Genomic DNA, 22,071 nt, shown 5'->3' with positions numbered 1-22,071 from the left:
ATTAGAACACTGGGTATATAATATGCATGTTAAAACTTGGGTGTGACTTTCCAATACACAACTTGAATTTAGGCAGGCTTAGAAAAGTTATCCATAAAAATCAAAAAATGGAAATTCACATTTAAACTTTTAACCTTACTTAAGGAAATTATTCTTCCCTCAGGCTTTTTAGCATCTTTCTCTAGGAGAATATTGAGCAATACAAAGATCATTGGCAGCATAATCAAAAGGTGTTAGGATATGTATTGGATACATTCCTAGAAATTAATATTCGAAGTTGGAAATAAAAGTACATCTAATTGGTATTTTATGCATTCATTAAGTTTTGGGGCCATTGTGTAATTATTACATATTTCTCCAACATCAAATGCCTAGAAACAGAAATAACATTAGTTATTCAAAATCAACCATTTTGATGCATTTCTATTTCTAAAACAGAATATGGACAAGGAAACAAACAACTAGAGTTTCAAATTATGCATTTGGAAGGAACACTGTTTAATTTTTCAAAAGAAAAAAAAAATGTATCATTCATGTCCAGAGAAAGATTTGTAAGCTTACAGCGCCTTTCAAAACCATCAGGATTTTCACCTCTCCTTTCTTTTTTCCTTAAAGGATTCTTATATAAGAATTTACTCTTATGAAAGAATATGAAAAGATTTAAAAACTAATCTCTAAATAATGTAACTCATGAACACAATAAGTATCTCCTAGTTATTTTTTCCTAAAATATACAGAATAGTGCTTGTTCAAGATTAAGTGACTAAATGGGTTGAGTCAATAAGTACTTTTTAAATAGTGATGAAAGAACAACTCAAAGAAAATAAACCTGGACACATTTTATGTTCCCTTTTAGGATCTACCAAAATAAGCGAGGACTGCTTAAGCAAAGCACTGAAACAAAAATGTAATACAGAACGCTTCCTGTGGTCTGTTCCCCTTAGCATTCCATACCACAGGCAACTAACTGCATGTAACATTATTTAACCTAATTCTGACACTATGGGTATCACTTGAAATTTCAAATGTAAATGAAATCAAATTAATGGTACAGAATTTTAAAGGAAATTGCCCAACTTGACTACTTTGCTCTCCAAGTCCTTCCAGTTATCAACCACTCAGTGAGTTAAAGTTAAATAACAAGTATCTCAATCAAGTTCAAATCAGGGGCCTTAAAGAGGCAAATTTTAACTTTACTCACTCATTTAAAATGAACTTCTTTGCTTTTAAATGGTGGGCAGAGAAGTCAATGCCAATGGAACAGAGTTTGAAAATAGCTTCTACTAACCTGCATTCCATTTTAGATAATAGAGACCAAATGTACTCCTAAAAACACCTTTACTTTGGCCACTGCTGCTGCCAAAGATATATGTGTAACAACCTCCAGCACCACTGTAGAGTCAGTCACTTCACCTTTGCATTCTAAATTTGTTTCTTAACATCTGGCATGTTTCATATATGATAAGCATTTTGTTGTTTCGGTCGATTCTCTATAAAAGTCAAGGACTACTCTGGTTTGAACTGAACAAGTACTTCAATTGAAAGCACTTTATAAATGATAAATGAAAAAAAGTCATAATTTACCTTTAATTTGACCATTTTATTATTAGTTTCATTGGTTTTTAAGTAGACAAAAATCTAAAAGGAAATTATTCATAATATCCTAGGTGGTGCTATTGAGAGTATCTAGTTTAAATTTGCCTTCAATTAATGCATGGTAGCTACAGTTTTATTCTACTCGCACAATTTAAATTAGGTGACAAACCAAGGAAAAGGTGCGGGCTGCCTAAAAATGGCCGACTGTGTAAATATTAAAGAAAATGCTAGAAGTCAACTGCTCATTTGCTTCTATTTATTTTGTCTTGTTCTGAAAAAAAAAAATTGAAATCAAAAATTCTGCCTGTTACTATCAAAGAGTTTTAGTAAAATAAAAAAAAAAAGTTGAGCTTTGATCTTTACAAACTTGAATTCAGTGCTTTATAGAACAGACATTTGACAATCATGTATGTTTTTCCACCTCATGAAAAACAGCAATCCCAAACACATGGCTAAATTAGTATTGAAACACAAAATAAACAATACTGATTCATTATTTCCTGTCATTGATATCTTTCATGTGGAAATATCTCATTTTAATTAGTTTTTCTTTCTGACAAAATTACTGATGATTCCTATTCCTAAATTGGTGTCAGAATAAAAAAAATAGAATATATGGTAATCTGTTGAATATAATAACCCTAAATTTAAACCCGACACTAAGAGTTCAATGAAAAGACATAACTGTGAGTCATGTTACTGGCAATAAATAAAGGGGAAAAATACAAGGAATTTGTGTTCATATCCTGTTTCCACCACAAGCTCTGCAATGCTGGGCAAGTCACTACATTTTACTCTCAACCTCAGTTTCCATCATCTGTAAAAATGGACCTCATAATTACACTTGCAAATGTGAATTATCATGCCCATCTTTTTAAAGATCCACATTTTGTATAAGAAACTATTTCCTAAGCATTTTTATCCAATAGCACCACAGCTTAAATAGGTTGCTAGGTGTCACTCCACAAATGATGTAAAATCAAGCATTTCATGGTAAGGAACACAAATACATTTCTAAGAAACATAAAGGCATTTCCATAGGAGTTCTTATCAACTCCTATAGCTTTAGATGTCTCAAAATTTACAGTCTTAAGAGTATTTCCTAATTGTTTCATTGTAATTAGTCTCACTTCCTGAAAAACTAGTAATCGAAATATGGTCCCCTAAAGACAATTAACTTAATTATGGAAGAAATCAACTATTACATGATCCTAGATCACCTACATAATCTATATTCTGGTCAGATTCTGACACAACAGGAAAAAAAGGTTTGGTAACCCTAAGGCCTATTTCCATTTATACCAAAAGAGAGCTGGGAGCACTTGAGCAAGTGAATTAATTCTTTGGACCAGAATCACCTCATCTATAAAACAAGGCATCGCTGGTTGATATTGTTTAAGATCCTTTTACATGTTAGAACTAAACTGATGTCAAATATTTGGGGGGATACCATCTTAGTCATATGAGACCAATGGTACCCTGTAAATCCTGAGACAGTGCTTGTTAAAAACAAAAGCTCCACATAGACTTTTGTGTGGTAGAAAAACAGAAACTACTGAACAATCCTCCATCATTGCCATGGCTAGCAGTAACTAGGCATGGGTACCCTCATGACAACATCTCCCAGAACAAAGGAAGTTCCACATATAGCTGTGACTAGAAGTACATCAAGGGAGAAAAGTAAAATGAGGGAACATATATGCATGGCTTCCTCCAATTTTGGGTATCCAGTAGCAAGAAGCATAGTCTCATATTTCTGCTTAAAATTAAAGCAGTAACCATAACAAATGAATGCTCCAAATGTGGAAAGTACTGGATTATACAAAATAAAAATTATTCAATCTATAATTTCTTAAGGAGAAAAGACACAAATGATCCAAACAACAAAAGAATGCTGCATTAACCAGATGAATATTGGATGGAAAATAAACATGATTTTGGAGAATGTTCAATGACGTGCAAATTCAGAACACAAAGCTGTGCACAGAGCATCATCCCACATGGGGGGTAAAGATAAACTGATTTATCTTTTAATACATATGATTACTTGGAAAGCTCTATATATATGGCCAGGATCACTAATAAGTTCATGCTTACTTTACTGAAACACTTTAAAAGTTAGATCCGATACTGTATAGCACAGACATTTAAAACTTCCACTATGTAAATCTTGATGCTGACTTCCTGAGTAAATTATTTAATTATAAACTAACTCTTCTGTTGAATCACAGATTTCAGTGAAACCAATAAAAAAAATTCTGATAGAATAAACAGCATTATGAGCTGCCAGGTAAATGCCAGAAGAATAAAAGATTGACATCAATAAGATGATCTTAGAAAAACAGCCTTTCGAATAACAAACTAAATATTTTACTTTAATATTTTAAACAAAAAGGAATAACAAAATTTTAATTGTATGATAGCAGAAAATTATTTTTGTAACATTTCATGAAAGCTTTTTCCCTGGTTTTAAAAAAAGCTCATAATAAAATCTTAAATGCACATATAAAAATTCTGTGGGCTGTATACTTGTTCTTTTTGTTATGCAAAATTGAAAAAATAACATTTGGTGTTAAAAAAAGAAATTGAGAAAAATCATTTTTATTATCACATATCACCACTGAATACATGAAGAAATAAGCTAAAGTTAGTGATTCTGTATTTACATACAACCAGCAATCGTCTATACAGATTAAGGCTGCTAATGGTAATGTTTATATGAATTTTGATGCAGTTTTAACATTTCTTAGCTTCCCAAGTAATAACATCACAAGAAATGCATACTTAAATCCAAGTATACAGTTAAAATATAGCAAGACATCTTTTTCAAAAAGGTGGAGGGGGATGTGTATTAGTAACATATACATAGTATATTTATGCTGGGGATGGACAAGCCAGACAGAATACCACTTGATTAGGCAAACAAGAAAGGCTTCCCTTTTTACTACAGCAAAGTTGAATTAGAAACCCCTTAAAACCATAAAGACCCATTTATCAAGTTCACTGCAATACTTAAATAGTAACTCTTGGGCTACAAGTCATAACGACTTTCAGTCACAGGACTGAAAATGTATTTTTGTCTTGTATTCTTGCTTTTATTTCTGCTGGTCTGGTCAACACAGGAAGGGTGTAGGGGAGGGAAAGAAAATGCATGTATGTATATCTATACTTCTTCATGGTGCATGCATAGATGTGTAAATACATATTTTATCCAGAATTCATGTATAAATTATGTTTTATGTGTCAGACTCTGTGACTGGTCTTACAGATGGAAAAACAATCAAGATTTGGGTAAATAACAAACAATTATAAAGCTGTCCATTTGCTTGGTTTGATTAACATATGTGCCTTCAGTTGTACCTCAACATCAGTTACTGAGAAAACTGCCAGCTCTATTCAGGAGTCCCTCCCTTGTAGACACTATATCTCAAATGATTCAAAACAGTCAGGCTCTAAACTTCCAATCAACATAGTTCTGCAGTAATCCTATTTCCAGTTTTCCAGCCCTTAACTAATCCATTCTATGAAAGGGATCACTGGCAATCAATCAAATCTTCCTGACTGGTTAATTGCTCCAGTGATCAGCATATTTTTGGAAACATAACCAATAAGAGTCAGTTAGTAGCTGCTAGCTGATAGTTTATTAGATATCAGATACTCTGCCAAGCACTTTACATATTCTTACATTATTAAACTGTTTTGATGGTAAAGCTAAGACTGAATTTCAAGAAAGTGGCCTAAAGCTACACAGTTGAAAAATTACATACACTTAAAAGTTCTGTCTAGGTTCATTAATGCAATACTACCACTCAGAAGAGAAAGGTCTTATCTGTAGATGGCGCAAGCCAAAATTATTTTGAATCACAGTTAAGAGCATTAAGGTCAACATAAATAAATCAAGAGTATATAACAAGTACATAAGCAAAAAAAAAAAAGAAAAACAAGCCTATAAGCTGTACATATACATGTTGTCTATGTATCTTTAAGACTATCACCAATTTAGAGTACAGAGACTATCTTTTCTCTGCATTAACAACATTGTCAAGATGCAACCATATAGTTTTAAAACCTATGAAGGATTTTGTTTTTAATGATCCTACTATGAGCATTTAGTTTTAGACAAGTGTCTTACCTGAAATCTATCCTTAGCACTCATCACAAGGCCTGTTAGATACTATGGGCTCAATAGATAGCAATGGAATACCACATTTAACTCTTAAATTCTGCTCTAAGGTAAATGTTTCATTTTTATGAATGTGTGATAACACAGATATATTTGGAACATCACAAATAGAATCCATGCAGAAACATTTATTTTAAGCAGAGCAAGGTAAACTTTATATTTTCAACAGATCAAAAATTTCACCAGTTTCTTAAATCCAATTAAATAAACTATAAAACATGTTAACATAGTCTTCTAGCTAAAATGTTAATTAAGGAAAAGTTGAAATATTTAACATTATCTCCACAGCAACTACAACCTGGCAACAGATAACATGAAATATGTGTGAACAGTAGACAAAACAAGGCAGGACATAAGAACTAAATTGCAACGGTTGTCAAAATTGTACACCTAGGGCCTCCCCAGTGGCGCAATGGTTGAGTGCTGGGATGTGAAGCTGCCCGCAGTCTCTGCAGCACCAGTTTGATCCCTGGCCGCCAGCGAGGGTCCCACATGGCGAGCAGACCTCTCCTGCCATGCCCACTGCTCCCCTCAGCAGTGTACTTCATCAGTCTACCAGGTCTGCTCCCAGCTCTGGCTCTGGCTCTGGTGAATTCTCTCACCCTCCCACGTTTCTGACTGTACCCAGTGATTGTATAAATAAATAAATAAATCTTAAAAAAAAAAAAAAGATTGTACACCTAATTTTAGCAATTTAAACCCATTTAATCATAACGTCCAAACTAATATTTTATGTATTTGGTTTTAACAATTATTAGAAAGTTAAAAATAAGTAAATTATAGTGAATTTTACAGACAAAAAAAATTGAAGTTTTTTTCATTGAAGTTCATTATGGCACCTCACCCAATGACTGCTTCTTCAGCATAGATTTTAGCAACCCTATTCAAGTATAGGATTCATTTGACCATATCTATACTGCCTTATTTTATTATCCACTCTTCACGGGTCCTTTGTACACCTGACTTCCACCACACTCCATTGCAAATTCCTTTAGGTGGTTGTTAGAAATAAACAGAAAGCAAATTCAAATATTCTGTCCTGTATCCTTAGTTACTTCTTGCCACAAAAGATTCCCAAAAATAGGGACTAAAAGTTCTTAGTATTCTACCCGATAACTGATATGTAGCAGAATGCAAAATAAATTTACACATCTACTAATAGGAAAGCAGGGGGCCTGGTAGGAATGTTACAGTGTTACCAACCTTTTCATAATTCAGTCTCTGCAACAGCTAAAATGTACATAATAGTATCAATTTTCATAAAATACTATGAGCATTAAAATTATCCAGCACATAGTAATAACTAAAGTATTGTGTTTCTTTTTGAATTTTATTTTTAGCCTCAGTTTCCTCATAGGTTAAAAGGGATTAATAAAAACTAACCCAAAGAGTTGGGGTAATTAAATGACTTGAAATATGTAAGTCAGCTGGCATAAATACCAGACATATAATAGTAGGTCAACAAAACAATAATTCATTGTTTTTGTTACCTTGCCTCAAAACTTCTATTTTAAGATCCAGAAGAAATTTTCAACTGAAAGTATTAGCAGGTAATCAACTTACTAAAAGAATAAAAATCACAGCATTCTAATGTACTATTATCAGGTTTTTTTGGCATCAATATAATAAGATTAGAATTAGCATTTATGACTATATATGCTATGTAATAGAAGAAATACTTCAATATCCTTTAAATTAAAATTCATTCCTCTTTTACCTTTTCTTCCAGTTGGTCCTTCAAACTCTGGTATTTTAGCTTCAATTTTTTGTTCTCATTTTCATTCTGGGATAATTCCTCTGTCAGCCTGTCACACTGTGATTTCAACTTCTCTAGCTGACAAAGATGAGCTTTAGCCATATTCTTATCTTCCAAGTTTTCTGCCTGAGAAAAGAGAAGGACAAAAGAAAAAGTCCACTGGCCACAGCCAAATTGTATGCCAATCAGATTAAACAGTTCTCACTGGGCAAATAATTCAAAATTTTGGTTAATTGTAGGCATTTATAATTAAATACACAAAGGGAATGCTCTTTTCATTTATTCAGTCCCTCCTCATCATTAACTAGTCATTTACTAAATGACAGGTACTGTAAAAGGTGTTGAAGACAACAGAAAAGAAAGAGATGCAAGAGCCAATTTCTACAAAATTGAATGAGAAGAGCTTAAGAAAGGTATAGAGTGAGTATACTGGTAACCTAAAGCAGAGACACCAACTCTGCTAAGGGGGGAGCAGATATTAGAGAAGCATTCCAAAGGGGAATGATTAACTATAAGATAATCCTGACAGATCGGTTTTCTCCTCTACAAAGAGTTTAAAACATTCCTGTTCAAAGCACCTCCTGGTTTTTGTAAAAGAGTGTATACATTTTGTACAATACAGTTATTGCTAATACTCTTCTCAGGACAAAAAGATTATGAATTGTAGCATCCATGAAACCACAAATAACTCAATACGAAAAGGAGTTTACCAGGAATTATTTCAGCATTAGTAATGCAAATAAGAACCTGTTTTTTTGACCTTTCTTTGGAATATAAGCAGAATCAGCTTCAAAAAATTGAATAATCTATTCTGTGTATGGGATTCAATAACAATTTGCCAAGTATGTGAACTTAAAGATTTAAAAATGACAACAGCACAAATACTTACTATAGGTCAGGCATTATTCTAAGACCTTTCTGAATAAAATAAATTTTTATTCATTTTATCTTCACAAGTTAGCCAGGGAAGTACTATTATTTCTCCTTTTCAGTACTGAAGCACAGAGACACCAAAAATTCACCTAAGGGTATATAATAAATCATAGCCAGGATTTGAACCCAGGAATTATCTCTAATGTCTATGCTTTTTTAACAGCTCTGCCACAATGCCTGTCAAAAAGTACATAGATCATTTTGAAAGCCAGCTGGGTACATGGTAGGTATGACCAACTAACAATAGTCTGTAAGGAACTACACATCATCAGTTTAAAATACATGTTTCAATGCCTAAAATATGCTTGTTTCTTTTTGTCCTATAAATTTATTTTATGTGCTTAATTGGGTATAAAGGAACACAATCACTGGAAGCAATTTCCTAAAAGGAAGAAGTTTTGTGAGTTTTAGACAAAAATCTATATTTTATTTACCCTACAAAACTCACCTAAGACTTAATGCCACTTTGGATTAAAGGTATTGATTTTTTATGAACAATCCCATAGTTACAACACAAAAGGAACTTTACAAAATAGTCTTTCAACAGGAAAATTATTCAGCTATGATTTTAAGTTTCAGTGGACTAATTTTACTTTTCTTTATACCCTATAAAAAGCAAAGGTATATAGAAAGGTGTCCCCCTAAAAGTCTGTGATGTGGTGGAGCTGGCTCATAGACATTTTAGAGAACCAGTTGTGTTCCCCTCTTCTAAACTCTCGCTCTCTCTAGTCATGTCATTTTTGATAGCTTGAAATCAGACAAATGGGGAATTTATACCTCTGAAATTAGCAAATGCTACAAATCAGGGTTTCTTCTCTGACACCCAGTCTACCTTAACACATTTACCAGCACACCAATGCCTGAGTTTCACTAGAACTCACTTCTCATTGTTTTATCGCTACATTTTCATTTCATTTTGGAGTTGAAAAAATGACATCAACCTCACAGAAACCTTGTGACAGAGAGAGGCATTGTTATTGCCATTTTGTTGATGAGGTACAGAAAGGTTAAATAATCTGCCCAAGATTAAGTGGTCAAGTGGCAAAAGTTTAGAATTCCAACTCTGGGTATTTTGGTTTCAATAAGAGGGTCCATGAAATGATTTTGTTGAAATTATAAATGAGATAACATAAAATCTTTCAAATATTAATAGCAGCTAGAGTATCCCATTAAAGTATGTTACATTTAAAAACTAACATAAGAAGGGTAATTTTAAATGGGGAAAAATGTAACTAATTTGCACACGGTAACATTTGTGCACTAGACTCAGAAAAAGTAGTAAACTAGTGTACTCAGATAAAGTAGTTAGTGTAAAGCCAACATACAAAGAAATATATTTATAAATACTTGTCCAAAGTCATACTGCACATAATTCAGTATGCTAGATCTTTTGCGATGACCATTATTAGCAATTCCTCTTAATTAATGTAAGTAAAAGTTATAGGATTATATTAATGAAATAGCATGAGATTGGAGTTGTCTTCATAGGTAAATTATTCAACTTAAAGGTAAAATGCTAGCCTTTCCCAATCTCTGGTTCTCCTTTTAACCTCATTTGATCTCAATAGAGTAATTATAATACCCCTTCTAGACTGTGAGCTTCCAAATTTAAAAAAAAAAAAATCTGAAGATTTCAGAAGATGTACAGAACACTTTTAAATTATACATTCTTTCCCTACAGATCATGTCTTTAACCTCCATTGCTATCTTTCTATAAATGAATACAAAACACTTCTTAAAGAAAGAATGAAACCAATTTTCCCACATTATACAAATCTAATCCAGATACAGGACAAAGCAAATGAGAAGCAAATCCTCTGATTTCTAGATTTTTTAACATTTTTAACCCAACATCCATTTAATTTCATCCGTATGTCTGGAACATTACACGAAACACTGTAACAGAATATAAATGTGGTTAAGACCTGACACCTGTCTCTCTGGAGACTCATGGACACAAAAACTGTACTGTAAGGCAGCCTAAATGTGCTGCACCAACTGAGAATTATGGAAACACTTTGGTCGAGAGATTTATCCCAACCTCAGCTGAAATATAGCTCAAGTCCAGTGAGTTCACATGTGAAGTGAAAAATTAATTAGGTCTTAAAGCATTTTCCTCCCACAGACTAGGGGAAAGGACAATCCAGATGGCGAACAAGCAGTGAAATGTATATATGGGAATTGGCCCTATGACTGTATGAGCAATACTGGGGAACTTAAAAGGCTCCCAATGTGGACAAGTGGGATCACATCAAGGAGGACTGAACTAGAGCTGAGGTTTTTGCTCCCAAGACAGTAAATAATGCAGGTTTTTTGAGCAGAAAGTGACCACCTCAGATCTGTGTTTTGGGAAAGAAAATCAGGTGATATCTGAAGCTTGAAAGGAAGAAGTTGGAGGTTAAAATACCAGATGGTCTCACTCATAGCAGGAATTCAGAAAACCTAAATAAGGGACCGGGAAAAAGACTAATTGTCATAAAGTAAAAATCAAAATCAACAAGCAACTATAAACCAGAGACACAATACGGAGGTGGGGAGAAGGAGGGAGTAGGATGAAAACAAGGGGGGGTGGAAATTGTACGGGGACTATAACCATGACGAAAATGCATACACTGTGCAAAAATGAACAATGATGTAAAAAATCTATAAAATTAAAAATAGAGGAACTAAGAGGAAGGAGGGAGGCTACTTAGAGCCTTCCTTTGTAATCCAAACTAGCATCCTACATACTGTTTTATTTTCCTATGACACCTGATATATTGTTCGTATGCTAATGCATCCACTAGCAAGTACAATGTCAGTCAAGCGGGCTGTGCCTCCTGACTTAATCTGCAACTCAAAAAAGCATATCAGAATGTGAGGATGCTGTTCTTATAGAGATGATCTTAAATCAACACCAACTGATTAAATGATTACTAACTCCTGCTGACATGCATGTTATCACATAACCTAAATAACTGTGCTGAGAGCCTGAAATAGGTCAGCAATAGCGTGAGAAGGAAATGAGGTTGTAGTTTCAACACTACTCTCGAGAAAACTAAGCTCTTAAAAAAGAATCATTTCTCAAACTTAACAAAACAAATCATTACATACTGGTGCTCATGCATAAACTCTGCCTTTCTTGACATTCATACTATTTTTCATCTGCTCTCCCTTCCTTGCTGATATAGCTGAGATGACTGCCTAGTCATCATCTCGTTGAGGTCTTTAGCATGATGCCTTCACAGTAGCATCATAAATATCCAAAGAGTGATCCAGCAAGCTGACATCTAACTTATGTGATCTATTCTGTTCCAACCACCTACGTCCATATTCCACAACAGCAACCACAACAACATAACCAATCCTTGAAACTTAACTCTGAAAATTTAGGGCCTCCCCTAGTGGCACAGCAGTTGAGCGCTGGCCTGTGAGGCTGCCTGCAGCCTCTGCAGCGCCAGTTCGTTCCCCAGCCGCCGGCAAGGGTCCCACCAAAAAAAAAAACAAAAAAAAAAAAACAACTCTGAAAATTTAACCTGCAATATAAGAATTCCTGACCAAAAAAGCAATCTATGGCCACAGATTCTGATCCTTTCACATTCCTTTGTCCATGATAACTCTTCTTCATTGTTAACGACAAAGCAGTATCTTACATGCTCCCAAACTAGTCTCCTGCAGTTTACATGAGTCTTCACAGCCACTTACAACCTCATCATTCATAAATTACTTGCTGCAAGACTGCTCTACTCTACTTCAAAGAGAAGAAAGAGACTGCCATCAACAATCGCGGATCACGCTACCCGCCCCCCCTCCCCTGCTCAGGAGAGGTGCTCTGTCACCTGTTGAACGTTATCCATTGTTTTTTGATCTACCTTTGCACATCTCCTCATAGACCTTCTCCACAAATTGAGGACAAGTGGAATGAATTCTTCTTCAGTTCTTTTAGTCTATCTGCCATATATGACACTCTTGACTATATCTTTTTGGAAAGATCCTACCTGGATTCCCAACACAACTTTCCTTTCTATGTCACTTTCTGTCTTTCATATGGTTCTTTATTTTTATTTTCTATATCTGTTTTCACAATTTATTCCCTTAAACACTGGTATTCTAGCATTTCACTCTTTTCTTTTTCCCTGTATGACTCATTTGAACACAGCAACTTCAACTATCACATATGGCTTACTGGCTCCCGATGTAAATTTAACTTCTTCAACTCCTAACCAATTATGTTCTATATTGTCACAGTTAGGCTTAAGTTGACTTCCACCTAACTCAACATGCCAAAACCTGGATTAAATATTGTCCTCTTCAAATCTGCTGTCTTTATTTATCTATCTTGACAAACAGTCCCACTATCCAACTAGTCACCCAAGTCATTATCGAATAATCCTTGATCCTGTACCTTTCCCAGTACAGCAAAGTAGTTAAGAATATAGGCATTCAGTGACCTGGGTTCAAACCCTGTCTCTATTACTCTCTAGTTGGAAGACTTGCCTAAATTACCTAATCTCCTGTGTCTCCATTTCCTTATCAGAGAGAAAATAATGCCACATCATATAGAGGGATATGAGTACTAGAAGATTAGCATAAAGTAAAATTCTCATAGTAATGACTAGCACAATGTCAGTGTTGAAAACATGCTTCCTAATATTATTGTTGTCACAGCTAATCAATTAACATATGATATATATTTTACTTAATAGCAACTCTTCTCCATATTTTTTCTACCTTTGTTTTATTTCCTCAACTCAGAAACACTACTATGTTATATTTCATCAATATTATTATGTCTATTTTTTAATATTTTACTACCTCTTTCTTGGGATGTTGTCTTACAGCTAATAGCCTGTTGTGTTTTCATAGGCAGCATTTTTTTTTTCTTAGTAGCACACAACAATGATGCATCTTACAACTGATAGTATCTTAGGTTCAATATATACAGTAAAGGTCTCTTTCTGATTCTTTCAGGCTCCATTCTGCTCTTCACCCCAATTAATGACCCCAAATCCACTACTGCCAATAGGCTATATAGGACTTAGAGAGAATTCATAAAATAAATGAAAGCATTCTACATATGTCAGCTATTTCAATATAATTTCATCTTTCATCATAAGCATTTTTATAGTAGTTACATTTCAAAGAATTCTGAAAAAAATATAATTAACCTTTGAAGATTTAGCCATTTATTTACCTATTTAACAGATATTTTACAATGTTCTAGGATCTGGACTAGGAACAGGGGATATAGCTATATACAGAACAGACTCAAATCCATGTCCTCATAGAATTTTCATTTAATAAAGGAAGATTTTGAAATAAATATGTAACCTATATAATGTACGATTGTAAGTGCTATGGAGAAAAAATAAAGGAAGGAGGGTTGGATTTACCACACTGTTACCTGTTGAACATTATCCATTGTTTTTTGATCTACCTTCGCACATCTCCTCATAGACCTTCTCCACAAATTGAGGACAAGTGGAGGACAAGTTATTATGAAATAACTCCCCTGCATGGTGATAATGCCAATTATCATTTCCCTTAGCAACTTCTCCCCAAATTCAAGATCTCAATTATATATTTACCCAGGCAACTCTGATTTGGAAAAGAGGGGTAAATTCAACAGCCTTGGGTTTACACAGCTTATAAGCTGACACACTTTAGTTACCAAATTAATAAGGACTGTGGTTATAGCTTCTATGGCCTTGACAAGTCTTTGCCTTTTATATTTTAGGAGGTCATAAATGTTGGATGAGGGCACATGTCAGGTCCACAACTTACTGCCACCTCTGCCTTTCCTGAACTCCCAAAATAGCTAAGTGTTCTTTTTAAAGGGTTTCAATGCTCTACAACAGGCACTCCCAGGTGGCTGCTATAACTCATTTCAACCTGGCCGAACAGACATGAATAAGCCTCTTTATTGTTAGTTTTATCTTCCCTTCAGTGCTTGGGAATACAGAATGAGCTCTAAAGTTTACACTTTATTAACTTCATGAGCCACCAGAAAAATTCCTTCAGTATCATCAGGATAATTCAGCGCAGGTACCTTCAGTGTCTTAATATGATCCTCAGCCTCACTCTTTTCTTTCTTGAAGTGCTTCATCAGTTCGTGGATATTCTGTTCATGTTTAGTTTTCACATTGTGCAATGACGATGTGAGATCTTTCAGCTCCCTCTGGTGAACATCTCGTTCTAGCTTTAACTGTGCGATGACTGTAGCTGTTTCTTCATCTTTGGAGTTTGCCTGTGCCTTGAGGTCAGAAAGGTTCTTAAGCACCTCTTTCCTGGCTCTCTGTTCCTCAGCCAATTTACTAGCGAGATCTGCTCGAATGGCACTCAAGTCCTTGACAGACTCTTGCATCTCAAGCAGTTGAGCTTTGTCTTTGGCCTGGCTCTTCTTTAACTCTGCAATTTCCTCCTCCAGGTGAGTTTTCTCAGCCTTCAACTGATTTTGAATCTTACTCTGCTTTTTCAACTCAATTTCTAGCCTATGGATGGTGTCCACAGAATCCTTGACTTCTAGTTCAAGGTCAGCTTGATGAGCTTTCACATCACTTAGTTTCTTCTCTTTAGAGAGAAGTTCCTCCTCTTGAAGGGCACGTTTAGTTAAGATATCATTCAATTCCTTTCGCAGGTTCTCTATCTGCTGTAACGCTGCGTAAAGCTGGCTTTTCATTTCATCCTTTTCTTTTAGAATCTACCAGGTTGATAACATAAGACAAAACAAAACAAAAAAAGTTACTGTGAAATTTACCATAGAGACTACCAGAAAACAAAGTTTAATCCACAAAGCAAAGCAAAAGTCATCAAATAACACTATTATTTCCATTTTTTAATGAAAAATATTTTTAGTCTAGAAAAAGAAAGAAGACTATAATTATCCTAAAGGAGGATAATTGCAATATATGTTTCAGATTTTTATTACCAAAACATATCAAACTTTGATCATATATTATTATTTTTTAAATGTAAAATAAGATGAGCAGAAGGGGAAGAGAAGGATTCCTCTAATTTACAAGAGGTTGACATAATATAGTGTTATGTAAAATAACAGTTATTTTCATTTCAATGACACACTCTTAGAAAGGAGAAATCTCAAAACAGGTATGAAAGATAATATAGGAAAGCATGCTGATGCAATCTAAGAAAGGTTATGGTTCAGTCAATCATTACTAATAAAATAGCATGAGTAGTGACAAGAAACACACCAGTATCTAATGGAAGTCTGGAAATTCCACAAAGGTAGAGAGGATATTAATTTAAGATTAAGAGAGGTTAGGGACAGACTCAAGAAAAAAATTCAAGGGGCCAGACATCTGCCACCCTCTGCCAGTCTCTTTAGGAGGTTAGGGTTTACAAGGAGGGACAGAAACAAATATAACTAACCCTCACCACTCATCAATATAATTGAAAAATGTAAGACTCTAAGGAAGCCAAGATTGCTTTCTGGCCCAGAACTAGCACCAAGGGGATTCATTCTAGGTACCTATATAATGATGCCCACCATAGCCTGACTCAGAAAAAAAAAAAAAAATTAAGATTCTCATTTCAGAAGTAGAAGTGAATTAAAATGCAAACAGTTGCAAGACATTTTTACACCCTACATTTCATTCCATATGAAAGAATTCATGATAAAATATTATGCATCAATCACAAAAAAAAAAAAAAGGTTTCCTCAAATCCCTCTCTACTCTCTATCTTAACAGAGAGAAATATATGAAACTAACTTCACAGAGAAATAATAAAAGTACGTGATTGAGCAGGTGAGCTCTGACAAGAGAGAACTAAATTTGATTATCCACCCAGTCATGAGTAGTTTTACGACTTTAAGAAAAAGTATTTATCTTTCAGAAACAATAATAATGTTACTTATAGTATTATGATGAAGATTAGTGGGAAATCAGAAACCAAATATAGGAATGGGATTTAATTTTGAGGAGAAAACAAGATCTCAGGGAGATATCTAAGCAAGATCAAAACTCTAAAAAGAGGGAATAAAGCCACATCTCTGTAGAGGGAGTCTCTAGAACATAGAGTTCACTTTGGAAAGGCAGGGAAAATGAATGAAATATAGATAAGCCTAAGGGTAGATATGATGTTTTTCTATTACAGTGCAACAAATTCCAACCAACCTAGTGGTTTAAAACAATATCCACATATAATTTCACTGTTTCCATAGATCTCAAGTCCAGGCAAGATGTTTTGCTTAGGTCTCCTAAAGTTAAAATCAAAGTGTCAGCTGGCTGGACTCTTATCTGAAAATGTTGGGTGAGAATCCACTTCTAAGTTCATTCATGTCACTGGCAAAATTTAGTTCTACATGATTAGGAATTTGATCCCTATTTCTTTGCTAGCTTTCAGCCAGCAAATTGAGCCAGCTATGAGCTTCTGAAGGCCACACGCATTCCTTGGCTCATGGACTCCTCTGTCTCTGAAGCCAACAATAGCACATTGAATCCTTCTACTATTTTGAATCTGACTTCCCCTTTTCCCAAAAGTCAGAAAAATTTCTCTACTTTTAAGGTCTCTTTTCATTCAATTAGATGCATCCTAGATAACCTCCTTATCTTATGGTCAACTGTGAGAAAATACAAAACATAATCAAGGAGTAATAACACATCATATGGGTGAAGACATCTTTGGGAAATTATTCAAGTCTTGACTATAAAGGGAAAGTGTGAGGAGCACAGAATGAGAATGAGAGGTAGTTCTCATTTGCAACAGATAACATAATCCTTTGGTCATGAGTTATGAGATTATTCAGGCAGCCCTAAAATTAAAAAATCATATTTTTATGTGAAGCTCTATCAGGTAAAAATATCTTTGCAAAATAATATATTCCTGAAATTGGTTTAAGTAGCGAGGATTTTTTTTTACCTCTAATAACAGGAAGATGATAGGACAGTTCAAGAGTCCTTCAAGTTTCAGAATCTGCTACTCTATAATTCTCCAGGTTTTGGCCTCCTCCTCAGTGTTCCAAGCATCATATCAAATCATACCAAAGGCGACAGCCTTAAGATGGACAATCAGTGACTATGTCATCAAATTTGGAATTTCTTTGGCAATATAGATGCTAAAAACAAAGTAAGTTCTGTGTCTTTGTTTTTGGATAATCGCTTATAGCCCAAGACTTTGTCTAGACATTGTCTCTGAGTCTGAAAATGTCAGACTTGATGTGCACCACCTCAATATCCTGGACATTCTCATAGGAACTATGTTGAATAGCCTTTGGCTTTAGGGAACTCAAACAACAGAGTTTGGTTCCCACTGATGAGAAATACGTAAGTACTTGAAAGGGGTCTGAGAAATCAGGCTTGTTTTTTAACTTCATTTCTATTTCTCCTAAATTTCCAACTCCTCTTGCTTGGACCAACTTCAGCATGGACAAATAATTTGGCTTTTCCAATCCTAAAAGACTCCAAATTCTCAGACTCAGTCCATTTGGATTACTGGTTATAGATTTCAGTTTTCCCAACCCCAAAACTATTACTTTCTGCTTTAAACAGACCAGCTTCAACCTACATTTGTCTTTCTCTGAAGACTACAGAAAGTACGTATGCCTAAAGTTTTCCCACTGGCCACTTTATACAATACTCTGAGGAACAGCTTCAGTGCCCCAAAGTAGGATTTCTGACAGTTTAACCATTTCCAAAGCATAATTTTGCTAACTTTCCCCTTAGAAAAATATAATACTCCCTTCCCCCATCTTCTTTCTCCACTTAGCAATTCTACATTTTAGGTTATTTTATTTATACTCCCTAACCCTAGAATTAAAGCTTCACATCAACTTGAATTTCTTCTGCTGAGAGTAAGAGAAAAATTCTAATTCGAATTCACTTAAACAACAAGGCAATTAATTATGGTTCCAGGTAAAACTGCTCTGTATGTAGCATGTCAAGCTCTATATCCACTTCTCTGTAATTCTCACAGTAATACCCTCCCTCTGTATGAAATTTCATTCTCAGGTCCATAGCAAGATAGTTTCAGTCATTCTAGGCATTATTTCAAAATAGAACAATATCCAGAGAAGGAGAAAAATCTCTCTTCTTGTGTATCATTTTAGGGAGTGAGTAAATGTTTACCAGAAGCTCCCCAACAAATTTCACAGTTCATTCATCAATGATTAGGAAAGGATTATATGACTAGTATGTGCCTTACACTAATTTTTGGGTTGGAATCCATTGGAAATGGATTGGAGTGGGTTTTGGAATATCCAAAACCACTCTAAGAGTCAAATAATATTTCCCTGTAGGTTTTGTTGGTACTATGCAGGAGCAGGAATGGAAAAATTGAAGAATTGGGTTGATTCCTAATGAAGAGTGGTAAAATGCATGAAATGGGAGGAAAAAATTGAAGATGCTGATGAGCATGTCATTAGAGTAGCGGTTCATGAGTCCAGTCTGACAGGAAAAAACTGCTTTCAGGAAATAACTGGTCAACCAGAGGAATGCAGGAGGATACAAAAGATCAGGTAGGAATGGTTAAAAAGAAAGAAAAGGGAATGAAAGATGTGTAAGAGCAGAAGCGGAGATTTTGGAACTGAATATTTTAACATACAGCAATTACAGATGATGATAAATTTTAGCCCCACAAATTAGTTCTGAGTGATTTGAAGGTCCCTGTAAAACAGGAAATTAATGGAGTATAAATATACAGAGTTCAATGGGCTGCTGACTTGAACTCTGAAGTCACCAAGGATAATTGCAAGAATTACATGTAATGAAACAGGTTGTGGGAAGTGAGGTGCTAAAATGGCTGAGAAATATGGAGGCATAATGGAAAAAACAAGTAGCAGCAAGGGACAATGAGAGAAGTAAGGAAAAATTACAGAAAGAAGGAATGAAATGGCTGTGTGAAGCCAGAAGAAAGAGACTTTTCCAAACCATGGTGTTTATAGAAACAACAGCAAACTCCTCAAAGACCTGATCAAAAAATAGACATGCTTCTCTGAATTAACTAAAAGGTAGGCAAGGAAATTTTAAAAAGAACAGTTATCTTTTTGCATGTGAGGGAATATGCAGATTGATAGATTATATTAATACAGAGGTACTCTAGTCTTCCTCAAATTGCATATGAGAGGACTGCATACACATTAAGAACGTACACACTTTAGCACTGATCCTTTCTACTTTTCAATCTTAAAAATAAAAATCAATCTTTAAAAGACAGTATATATTATGTATGGCAGTTTTCTCCCTAAACATGAAGGTATTACACGGAAGGAAAAGATGGCAATTTAAGGTTCTTAAAGTTAAATAATCTGAAGCAAAAGGCTTAATTACAGGGAAATCAATTATTCTGCAAATATAGCAAAAAAATAAAAAATAAAAAACTAAGAAGCATTCCCATTATCCAAGTCAAAAACATATATAATTTGAAACATTGAAAAAGTACACACAATGATCAGAATTCAAATTTGAACTCCTTATCATTTTCAGGGCAAATACAAAAATCAATGACTTAAAATGATACTTTAAGAGAAAAAGGCCAAAAAAAATTTGTGACTAGATTATTGGTACCTATAGAGCTTTGCATACTCCAATATGTGTTCATCCACATATCTCTAAAGCACATCATCATTTACTGATGTAAATACCCAAGCCACTGTATTGAAAATCAGATCCTTGCTATTTTTTGCAATGTTATTTGCTTGATATTCCATATCCTACAGTAATAAAGTAGTTCTATAATCATATTATATATCTAAAAATCTTACCAAGATTCCAAAAGTGTATAAAAGCAAAGGAGAAAAGTAGAATTTTTAAGAAAATAAAAGCATTTAGCCCTTAAGTATATGCTAAGTGGCAAATCTTAAAGCAGAAATTACACTAGAAAAAGAATGAAAGTAGACATAGAACTAATTTGCATACACAAAGATGGCATCATTTGAGCATATAAATCACTTCAACAAGGTTACCTATTAAACAATGTATTCTTTAAATCATAATGTGTTATATCTTTAAATTAGTATCAATTTTATTTTAATATATGCTTCCAAATATACCCTGGAGTCACTTTTTGAAAATAATCAATCCTTAAAAACAAAATGGAGTGGTCTAAATTACTAATGCCTTATGGTATGATTTTATTAAGAATCAAAAACCCCTTAAAGATATTATTAAGATGTAAAAAAATATAAACTTTTCCCCTAAAATTATTTGCAACATATTTCCACATCACAGACTTACTGGACAGTTGAATTTGCCATGAAATATCTGTTACCCTTTCTTCCTTGATTAACCATTGCTCTAACTGCAACATGCTGCATTAATTTTTAAGGCTTTTAAAGTGGAAATTACAATGCCTGCTGTGATAATTGTGATACTACCCTAACTGTGGCAATCACTTTAAAACTACTTCTTTGCTTATCATTAGCAATGCTAAGTGATAAAAATAATTATATCAGGAGTATGCTGGGAAATGATTGTTTAACAATTTTTAATATTCTGAAAAGCTCAGTCTAGAAAACTCTCAGCACTATGGATTAGGATACTGTCTGATGACATGGACCCTTCTAAATTTCCTCTTGTTAAATAAAATCTCCAAGTGACTCTCAATCAATCAATCCACTTAACCACTCCTTTCTCTAGCCACCTCCCTTATAGTCAGTTTCTTTTAACCAGTTGCCAGAATAAGCTGACAACAGAATAATTAAGATAGAAGAATTTCCTGAGATCAAAACGGTTCACAGTCAAGTCTAAAAGCTCTAGACCTGCTTCACCTCAGGGCAACCAGTTACTCAGTCTATGTAAGTTGGGTTCCATTCAAGAGCACTCCACAGTGTGTGCAAAGCAATACCTTCCATCATTTCTAAATGGCTGAGAAATTCATATGCAAAAGGTAAAAGATCTTTTCCATGACATCTTATCTGAAATAAGCATCTGTCAGTCTTTGGTGTTGACAATTGATTTTAGAAATATAGTTACACTACATTTTGCTTTCCTTTGAAAGAAAATCAACTAATACAAATGATTATTGGTCTTCTGGAATGTCCAGAATTTGTAACAAGTAACAAATAACAAAGCAAAAATGATAAACCAAAACTAAACATGGATAAAAATCAATCATGACTTTTTGTTTATTATCTTATAATTCAACCCAAAGAATAGTTGAGAATCAGCATAAGCGCATAAAATCCATTTAAAGTAACTGATTATACAAGAGAGAGGACTATGTGAAATGCATACACAGATCAGTGAAATGTGTTTTGGTGCTATCAAAAGGTCGCAAAAGCAGAGTCTTCAAGAGACTTGGGATTCGGTAACACTACCTCGTCAGTGAGAATATCAATGTTACTCATTGAATTGAGCCCATTGTAGCTGCTGCCAGAAAAGTAGTCTAGCAGTGGTACTGCAGTTTTAAATGCTCCTTTCTAACCAACACTTAAATTGACATATCCAAATAAAAAATAAATAAGATTTTAAAATACATGCATTGGGGAAAAGTCATAAAATGCTGGGGAAGATTTAGTGATTTTCTTCCACTTGAATATTAAAGAATAACTTCAATTGAATAATTTCAATTTAGTGAAAAGCTAAATTCAGGGCAAGGGGTGTCTATTTTAAAGGCCAACTCTAAAAAGCCATAGAATGTTCACCGGTTAAAAAAAAAAGCTATAAAA

General features: G+C 34.3%; 1 protein-coding gene across 1 annotated transcript in view; it reads right to left on the bottom strand.

Moving 5' to 3' along the window:
* CEP128 (centrosomal protein 128) overlaps nt 1–22,071 on the bottom strand; it is a gene marked incomplete at its 3' end in the record, with an annotated part of 367,236 nt that overhangs the window by 223,312 nt on the left and 121,853 nt on the right. Inside the window, exons 13-14 of the mRNA XM_084240528.1 lie at nt 14,497–15,147; nt 7,497–7,661 (exon numbers count right to left, since the gene is read on the bottom strand). Of these exons, the coding sequence (XP_084096654.1) occupies nt 7,497–7,661; nt 14,497–15,147 (816 nt within the window). The remainder of the gene's footprint in view (nt 1–7,496; nt 7,662–14,496; nt 15,148–22,071) is intronic.

The sequence above is a fragment of the Talpa europaea genome (genome assembly GCF_964194135.1).
Source record: "Talpa europaea genome assembly, chromosome: 8".
Classification (NCBI taxonomy): domain Eukaryota; kingdom Metazoa; phylum Chordata; class Mammalia; order Eulipotyphla; family Talpidae; genus Talpa; species Talpa europaea.
Note: the sequence above shows the minus strand (reverse complement) of the source record. Positions and strands in the feature narration are given on the sequence as shown.